The 10,133-nt window shown below is 42.4% G+C and overlaps 1 protein-coding gene across 1 annotated transcript in view; it reads right to left on the bottom strand.

Annotated features, from left to right (window-relative positions):
* TXNRD3 (thioredoxin reductase 3) overlaps positions 1-9,822 on the bottom strand; it is an 85,211-nt gene extending 75,389 nt beyond the window's left edge. The window contains exon 1 of the mRNA XM_032842853.1: positions 9,547-9,822. Within this exon, the coding sequence (XP_032698744.1) occupies positions 9,547-9,822 (276 nt within the window). The remainder of the gene's footprint in view (positions 1-9,546) is intronic.
* Positions 9,823-10,133: the final 311 nt, after the last annotated feature.

Below are 10,133 nucleotides of genomic sequence, written 5' to 3'. Positions count from 1 at the left end.
TTGGATTATTTGTTCTTTGGGTGTTGAGTTTGCTAAGTTCTTTATAGATTTTGGACACTAGCCCTTTATCTGATATGTTGTTTGCAAATATCTTCTCCCATTCCAGGTTTTTTTTTTAAGATATTTATTTAGAGAGAGAGAGAGAGAGCATGAGCTGGGGGGCAGGGGGGAGGCAGAAGGAGAGGGAGAGAAAGAATCTCAGGCAGACTCTGCACAGAGTGCGGAGCCCCACAAAGGCTCCACCTCACAACCCTGAGATCATGACGTCAGCTGAAATCAAGAGTTGGATGCTCAATCAATTCATTGAGCCATCCAGGTGCCCTACAACTTAGTTTTAAGGCAAGTTTCCTAGTTTTGTGCCCTACAGTCCCTACTACACAGAATTCTGGAGGCACGTGTATACCAGAACAGGAATCCTGTATTTATCATTTGGGTAGGTGGGGGATCTCAGGGCTGACTTGGTCACCATGGCCTATAGCCCCTTGCACTGCAATGAATGAATGAAACCCCAATAAAGAGAAAGGCTCAATTCCAAACCCAGCAGGCTGACCTAGTTAGATGTCATCTCCGGCTCTGTCACAGGTTCACTGTGATTCAGCCACACTGGCTTTCTACCTATACCTTGAATATGTCAAACGCATTCCTGCCTTAGGGTCTTTGCATTTTCTGCTACCATAGCCTAGAATGTTCTCTCCTCTCAGCCAGGCTAGCTCCTTCCTGTCAACAGATTCTTGGCTTAAATGGTGCCTTCAACACAGAACTTTTGCTGTCCATCGAAAGTGCAATAGCCCTCTGTCTCCATCATACCGTACGCATTCCAATTCTTTCGTGACACATTTATTGCTATTTGTGATTATCTTTTATAGTTACAACCAGTAAACCATACTCATTTTTTCCCTGTGTCCCCTCGCCTGTCAGCACCACCAAAATGTAAGCTCCAGTGAAGGAAGGACCTCAGCACTCTAGCTCACGGCTCTATTCCCAGAGTCCATCTCTACGCTTTGCTTGTAGTAGGCACACATGAATGAATGAGTGAATCAAGCATGTCACAAATTGCCATTGCATATATTACCGTAACTTGCATCCCCACTTGTCCCCATGTAACAGGTTGGGCCTCAAATCCTTTTCCTTCCTACCGTAGTCATCCAGAGAACCCCAAATCAGGGAGGTAGGGCATAGACCATGCCTTTCAGAAATTGCCACTCCTCCTGCCCAGGAGCTGTGTAGCTATTTCATGCCTTTACTCCACAAGAATCTATGTGTTCTGTGTTAGAGAATAAGGAAATGGATGGCAGTGTCTGTCTTCATATTAGAACTTTTCAGGGAGAGGTGTCAAAAAGAAGGGGCACAAATGAGGAAGTCATTGTAAAGAGAGAAATATATGTAAGCTGAATTTGGTGAACTGAAGAGTAGTTTTCCCATGCAATGGGTTGGAAAAGGATCCAGATATGGGAGGCAGCCCGACTGACCCACAGAAGCAGGGCACAGCCCAGGCAATTTGGGGAAATTCTGGAAGATCCACAAATGGGCAGAGCTGAGGTGAAAATTAATGCTGATGAAGTAAGCAGGGACCAGATGGCTAAGACCTTATTGCCTTACTGTTCAAAGACTCTCTGGGAAGAAAAGGAAACAAAGACAATGACTTCAGGCAGGAAACAGCTGGCTGCCTGTCAGCGTGAGCAAAGATTATGAAGTGTGGAGTGTGAAAATTAATAAAGGGAAGCCTCACTAGAATAGAGCAAGGAAGCCAGTAGGGGGAGCTCTCATGCCCTACCACGGATAGTCCATTGCAGCCTCAACAGGAAGAGAGGTAACATGCATGTTCAAACTACTTTAGCCACCACTTCACTATCCCAGCAGAGGAAAGGTTTTTCTCCTGTTCCAGCAACAGCCCAGCCAATGAGAGGCTGTCACAGCTCAACCATTGAAAAGCCACTAGCTTCAGCCCTTTCCTTTTGTTCTAAGGACTTGCCAATGGTTTTGTCTGTAGCTTTCTTACCCCAAATTACAATTCTCGGCTACTCCCAAGTAAGACCATTTTTGCTGATAACATACTGGCAGTTATATTTTTAAGGTTAACAAGAGAAAATGAGGAAGAAAGAAAACACCAAGAGGGATGTCTCTTTCTTCTTCCTATTTAAGGTAAATTATTTGTGCCTTCTCTCTTTACCTCTTAACTTTGCCATAGTGTTGTCTATTTTACTTATCTTTTTCAAAGAAAGTTTTAAATTTTATAAATTAAATTCACTTGTGTCTTAATTTATTAATTTCTATTTTTACCTTTGTTTTATAGGAGTTCATTTTTTCATTTTTTCCTATTCTTTAACTTGTACATTTAATTCATTTACTTCTCCCTTGTTTCATTTAAAAAAAAAATTAACTTACCTAAAATAATACACCTTTTTTCCCCAAAAGAATTCAAGCAACACATAAATGTAGAAAGGATAAAATAAAAATACAGGATAATAATCATACCAAAGTATAGTAAAAAAAAAAATTATTTGTGATTTACCATGACCATCATTCCAAATGCCTCCCTAAATACTTAAACAGATAGAAGTATAGAGACATAATTTTCAAATGTATGGTCATGCTAATTTTAAAGTAAAATACAAACAAGAATTGAAGAAAAAAAGCTAAAGTGAGACTGTAGGAATTATTTTTTCAGATTTTTCCAGATTTTTTTTTCCAGAGATGGTATTAGTTTCTCAAAGATCTCTTTAAAGAAGAGTGATCATGAATGATGAGATGGAAGTCATTAATTTTTAACAAGTTCCTGCTTTCAACTGTATGTTTTTACTTGCTGGTAAGAAAAATGAAGAAATGAGAGCACTTATGTTCTCTGCTACCTTTCTGCCTCCTTGCCCGGAAGTTTTATGAATGATATTATTTTTATGTTGCCAGGCTTTATGACATTTATATTCTGTGCAGTAGTTCTACCTCTCACAACTCAATCTTTTTAATTTAGTGGATTTGATGCCAAGTACTGATCTTCTTGCTTCGTCTTCTGTATTCTTGAATTTTAGAATTTTAATCACTTCTTCATTGTTAGGTTTGAATTATCCCAAGTAATTCCTTTTTTTCCCAAAAAGGGTCATGGTTATTGTCTTTCCTGAATTTTTACATGCTTGAGAATATCTGTCTGTTCCCTACATCCATGAACAATTCAGCTACCTCTAAAAATCTTGGATCATACTATCTTCCCCTCCAAACTTTGTAGATTTTTATTTCCTATCTTCTGGAATGGAGTATGGATGTAGAAAATTCTGAGAGCAGTAGATTCTTTCTTGTATAAGGTATTAATTCCTATTTCTGCAGAACAAATTAACCCCAAAACTGACCAACTGAAAACAACATATACTTATTACCTCACAGTTTCCGTAAGTCAGAAATCTGGGAATAGTTTAGTTGGATGGTTCTGGCTCAGGGTGTCTGTGAGGTTGCAATTCAGCTATTGGCTGCAGCTGAGGGATCTGCTTCCCTAGGCACATGGTTGTTGACAGGACTCAGTCCTTCACCACGAGGGCCTCTCTATAGGTTTCTTGAGTATCTAATGGCAGGTGACTTTCCTTAGAATGAATGATTGAAAAGATAGAGAAAAAGAGAGAGCACATGCACCAGAGCTGGAATCCACATCTTTTTATAACCTAATCTCAAAAGTGACATCCCATCATGTCTGCCATATTCTGTTATCTAGAAAGGGGTCACTAAATCCAGTCCATATTCAAGGGGAAATGAATCTAGCACCACCTCTTGAAGAAGAGAACTATATTGGTGAATTTGTGTGCATATCTTGAAGACTACCTGTTTTTTCTGTATAGGAACCTATCTTTTTTTTTTTAAGATGAAACTTTATTGTAGTGTTGTGTTTCTTTTTTAATTTATTTTTTATATGTTTAGTTAGCCACCATATAATACATCATTAGTTTTTGATGTAGTGATCAATGATTCATTAGTTGCATATAACACCCAATGCTCATCACAACACGTGCCCTCCTTAATACCCATCACCCCGCTACTCCATTCCCCCATTCCCTTTCCCCCTCTGAACCCCTCAGTTTGTTTCCTGGAGTCCATGGTCTTTCATGGTTTTTCTCCCTCTCTGATTCCCGCCCCCTTCAGTTTTCCCTCCCTTCCCCTATGGTCTCCCATGCTATTCCTTATGTTCCACTTATGAATGAAAACATATGATAATGGTCTTTCTCTGCTTGAGTTATTTGACTTAGCATAATCCCCTCCAGTTCTGTCAATGTCAATGCTAATGGTGGGTATTCCTCCTTTGTGATGGCTGAGTAATATTCCATTGTATATATGTACCACATCTTCTTTATTCATTCATCTGTTGAAGGACATCTTGGCTCCTTCCACAGTTTGGCTACTGGAGTCTGTATAGAAGCCTATCTGAAGAAGGAGAAGGAGAAGGGGGAGGAGGAGAAGGAGAAGAAGGGGAAGAGGAAGAAGAAGAGGAAAAAGGAAGAAAGAGGAGGCAGAGAAAAGGGAGGAGAAGGGGGAGGAGGAGGAAGAAGAGAAGGAGGAAACATCACCCAGCTATGTCTTGGTGTAATCTTTGGAGCTGCAAATCCAGGTATTTTCTTCTATTATATCTTTAGATATTGTTTCCATTTTATTTGTTGACTTTCTTTATTCAGAGAATTATTATAATATGTTGTTTCCTTTGCTTTACATTTATCTCTGTAATTATGGTTACAACTTCCTTGTTCTCCATTAATTTCTGTGAGTTTGTTTTTCTGGTACCTTATTTACCATGTCCCAAACTGTGTTTTCAGTCTCTTATTCTATATGTGTTATTTTATATACCACTACTTGTATATAGAACATATCTCTTGCTTTTAATATGGTTTTTATGTTCTATATTACCTTCATTTTTATTTTTAATTTGTTTTCTGGGGACTGCCAGCTTTCTTTTCATGATCTTATCACCTTCTGTGGGCTTATCTCTTCTTTGAAATTTTATACCTTTTTTCTTAAGCTTCCTGCCCTTGTTTTTAAAAAAGAGTATGCTTCCTCTGATTACTTTGAAATGACCAACAACGACTCATGTGAATTCTGCCAGTGTCTTTTTGGGTAGTTCTGTGCTTTTGCAGATCCATGGTATGTGGTTTTCATCCACAATATGCTTACATGCTCCTTCCTCATCTCTCATTTTGGGAACATTTATGCATAGATGATGGCCCCAGTGGTTGTCGTGGGTTCACATGTCCCAGTAAGGTTAGTCTCATACTGTGTTTAGAGAGCTTTCCAGATGGATACAGGACACATTATGCAGCATGCACCAACTCTGCATTTTATTGGGGGTCCCAACAGCTACCCAGGTTCACAGCTTATGTCACCACACAGAACATGTACAGCTGCTGTGGGTGAAACAAAACACACATAGGCAACATTAACATGAAAGTTGCCTCCTCTGTTTTGCACCATTTTTAAAGATGTTATTCTGGCCATGTAAGTGCAAAGCTTGATGCCAACTCACAGGTCTCCCAGGCGAGGTGTGGACCCATAAATCATGGAGAAACAGCAAAGAAAGCAGACACGATGCAGCATATTTATCTTACCTCTATAATTCCCAAGGAGACAGTACTGAGAGAGGAGAGGCCTGAGATCATTTTCCCAGGTAGGCCAAGGGCAGTCTAAGTCTGATGTCATCCATTTACTCAGAGAACCTTGCAGATGCCTTTCTAAGTATAAATTCTCTTTCTTTGGAATTGTTTTTCTGCTGAAAAATACTATATATAGTAAGAAGCAGAGAAAGGGCTGTTCACAGCTCCCATTTAAGTTTATTGTCCTCAATATTGTCCCCAAGGGCTTGTGCCCAGTCTGTTATCTCCTTGGCCCCACGGATGCATCTAACCTTAGTTTCCAAAATTCAAGTGATTCACAGCCAGGCATCCATATTATGACACTTTGTGTGCCACAACCCAGTTATCTTTGCACCTTCTCCCAACCTCACACCATGGTGGTCTCCTTGGCCAGAGGCTGGGCTGTTGAGGGAAAGCATAATTCATTTCTCTTCCTGCTCTCTCAATTCCCTGGTATTCTTGTTTTACTCTGTATCCTGTTCATGCCCTTACATCTGGTTGATGCATCAAAGCTTCATTGGATGGAGCTTTCAGAACCATGACACTGTTTTCAAGAAAATTTGTGCTTTACTTAAAGTCTTAAAAAAAGACAGCATGGCCTGAATCCTAGTTCCCGTACCTACTCGTCAGTTCACTGAGGCAACACTCATAGAAGGAGACTAACAACACTTCCTGCCTTAAAGGATTGGTGCAGATTTTAAACAAGTCAGTATTTGTAAAATGCTGAGGATAACATGTGGCATAGGACAAGTCCTCAGTATGTATGTGATTAGAATTTCATCTTTGATTCCTCCCAACAGCCTTCCAAAGGAGACATTATTGACTCCATCTCACAGGTGAGAAAACCAAGGGTGTGGAAGAAAACATAATGTTCCCAAAGCCACAGACATAAAGGGAAGAACTGGGACTTGCATCCTTGTTCACATACCTCTGCAACATTCTGTCCAGAATTAACACTGAGCTATGTTTTGTTCTTTTGGTGGATTTTCAGGGGAAGCAGAGAGTAGAACTGCCTCTCTTTCATCTCTAGCAGTGGTTCTTTTTTCTTCTTTTGAACCTGATGAATGCATTTTAAAAAAACTATGATTTTTCCTCTACATGCTGCCTTGGCAACATTCCAACATTCTGCTCCTCATTATAATTTGTTTCTAAGCAGTCTTTAATTTTTGTTGTCATTTTCTCCTTCATGCATTTTTAAGGAGGTGCATTTTAACATTTCCAAATGGATAGATTTTTGTCACGGCTACATCTGCCCTTTGTAGCAAATTCCCAATTTTATTATATTATGGTCCAAAAATATGGCTTCTCTGATTTCTACTTTTTGTAATTTATTTAGATTCTCTTCATAGTTAGATGACAATTTTTGCCAATGCTGCTTGACTGCTTGAAAAGTGTGCATTTTCCACATGTTGTAGACAAAGTAGAATCTTGTGATTGTGTAATTCACATCATAGCATCTTTATTTTTTTTACTTTTTTCTTGTTTTTTAATATATCAAATTATAACAGACATATATTAAAAATCTCCCACTATAAAGGTGAATCTGTTAATTATTCAATCCATTTGCTCATATAAGTTTGGACATGTGGTTGGCTCCCAAGGACTAGTCTCACCTCTTCTATATGCTGTCATTTCCAAGTGTTTGGGATATCATTGGTGCTATACCACAGATGGGCCATGATAGTCTCAGATAACTAAAGAATGCCTTCCTTCCCCCTTGCTCTAGTTTATTTCAGAATTTCATACCTAAGTCAAGTCTAAGCCAACCACTCTCTGCCATGCTCCTAGCTGAACAGACTGGTTCAGGCATGGTCAAATGACCTAAGTTGGCCCATGAAGAATGTAGCTCAGGACTGTGTGTGTGTGTGTGTGTGTGTGTGTGTGTGTATTTAAAGATAGATTAGATGCTAATGAGCTCCGAGATCCAAGAGAAAAAGGCAGCATGCAAGGCCTCTTGAGACCTAGGCTCAGAATCAGAACACCTTCACTTCTCCTACATTCTGTTGACCAAAGGGAGCCAAAGGGCCAACTCAGATTCAAGGGGCAGAAAATACATTGCTTGTCTTGATGGGAGTTCCTACACAGACACACTGCCAAGGAAGTGGATAGATACAGGGAGGGGTAGAAAAGGGCTACTTCTGTAATCAACTTACCTGGGGAAAGAAAATCAGGATTTTTATTTTTAAAGATTTTATTTATTTATTTGACAGAGAGAGCACACACACAAGCAGGGGCAGTGGCAGGCAGAGGGAGAGGAAGAAGTAGGCTCCCCACTGAGCAGGGAGCCCAATGTGGGACTCAATCCCAGGACCCCGGGATCATGACCTGAGCTGAAGGCAGACACTCAACCTACTGAACCACTCAGGCATCCCCAAAATCAGGGTTTTTATTTATTTATTTATTTATTTTTAAAGATTTTATTTATTTATTTGACAGAGATCACAAGTAGGCAGAGAAGCAGTCAGAGAGAGATAGGAGGAAGCAGACTTTCCACTGAGCAGAGAGCCCGACGCGGGGCTCGATCCCAGGACCCTGGGATCATGACCCGAGCCGAAGGCAGAGGCTTTAACCCACTGAGCCACCCAGGCGCCCCAAAATCAGGGTTTTTAAAAGGTAACAAAGATGTACCCCTTTTTCTAAATGGAAATTCTTTTCTTTTCCTCTGTGTCCTGGTCATGAATGGTCGGTCCATTTCCCAGATCAGAATTCTAGGCATTCTGGGTAGTTCAGAGAGTGTTGTTTATTTCCCTAGATTCCACATGTAAGAAAGCCTTTGGACAGACCCAGTGTGTCTCTGCTGAGCTAAGGGACACCACCAGAGTGGAATTCAATTCACCCCTGGAGCAGAGGGTTGAAAGGGGAGACTTGCCCTCCCCTTCAACGCAAGGAGGCAGCAGAGGGTCAGACTCTGGCTCTTAAGGGAAGAAAGAGCTAGCCTAGCCCCCCTTCCCTTCTGGAGTTGATCTTTCCAGAAGCCAGCCATGGAGGTTCTGAGGGTAATGGAAGTGCCTGCTCAGGCGGAAACTTAAAATTATGCAGCTGCTCCCCTGTCTATGAATAGAGCCCTTAAGTCACCTGGGAACAGATTTGCCTTATTATCTTTTGAGTTTCCTTAAGTTATATAAATGTAAGGCAAGTTGGCACTGTTTTGCTTTTTTTTTTTTTTTTTTTTTTCCCCCTGAGAAATGTATAAATGGACCCTCGCTTTCTTTGGCTTGGAAATGTCTACCCCACCAAAGAGTCCTGAATATACAGAGCTAGGGAAGAGATGGTGACAAATTTGCACTAGGCCCACCAGCCTGCTGGGAAAAGGCATTTGGAACTCTGACCTGTTCTTTTATTGGAAAGCGACCCTCTCATAGAGACTGGTGTAGCTTCCCTGCACCCCTCTCATCTCCCCACTACTACTAAGGACAGGGTGCCAATGGCCATAGAGGGTAATTCTCTAGGAAAGATAGGCAGAGTCTAGCTGGTGGGTGGCTGTCCATGCCATGCCAGACTCAGGTTCCTGCACAGGCTGTGGCCCCTCCTGCGACTGCGCATTCAAAGAGCTGTCAATCTAGAGTCCAGGTGGGAAAACGCTAACACTGCACGGCACTTGGGATTTACTGGACAATTCGGACAGGTAGGTTTCAAGTCTGAGTCGCAGAGTATTTGTCAATTGGAGCAAACAGGGGATTAAAGCAGAACATCGGACAGACTGCTGAGGTCTTTGCCTTCATTCAGTTCCAGTACTCCGTACAGCCCGCTTCACGCAGTGGCTCTCTCCCAGCCTCTGTCTCCTGGGTTCCCTGGGATGCCTTAGAGCAAAGAGGCGGGGTTATTCCTCTGCCAAAAGCCCCAGTCGTTACTCTGCCTCCCTTAGAGCTGGACCCAGGGCTTGGGATCGCTAGAGGACTTTTGGGTGAATTCAGTGCGTTCCGAAGTCTGCTCAGGAGCCCGTCCCCACTTTCGCGGTGTAGCCCCGCAGAGTTGCGCTCCCTCGGGTCGGCCCATTCTGCTGCTTTGGGGACGTCCACTGCGGCGGGTCCCAGCGCGCATTTCTCAAGCCGGCCACCAGGTGGCAGTGGGTCTCTCGGGAAGCGATCGGCGTGGGTTCCCTCGTCACCCCGCCAGCTGCTGCCGCGCAGGTGCGTCCCTGGCTGCCCGCCGTCCCGTGCACCTGCGCGCCGGGAGAGCGGCCGCCACCACGACCCTGCGCAGAGCGATCTTCCCTCACCCTCATTCAATGACTCCACCCCTCCTGGTCTTGTGTTCCCTCAAACAACATAAGGAGCCTGGCGGACTTTCTAAGGGGAATGGATATGAGTATCCAGTACGAACTGTAAGGGTTAGGGCAGAGAAGCCTGGTATGGGCACACTGATGAAAAGAGGAGACACACACTCTACTCTTAAGGGAAATCTTGTGTCAACTACTGGGACCCCTCACCCTGGGTAGCCATGCACATTGACAGTTGGCAAGAGCAAAAACTCCAAAGGTGTGGTTGTGAGGAGAGAATGATAAACATGGTGCACGGACAACTTTGCATGTGTTGA

This window comes from Lontra canadensis, unplaced genomic scaffold, assembly GCF_010015895.1.
Source record: "Lontra canadensis isolate GAN:19392208 unplaced genomic scaffold, GSC_riverotter_1.0 scaffold133, whole genome shotgun sequence".
NCBI classification, from domain to species: domain Eukaryota; kingdom Metazoa; phylum Chordata; class Mammalia; order Carnivora; family Mustelidae; genus Lontra; species Lontra canadensis.
This window is presented reverse-complemented; position numbering and strand designations above follow the sequence as displayed.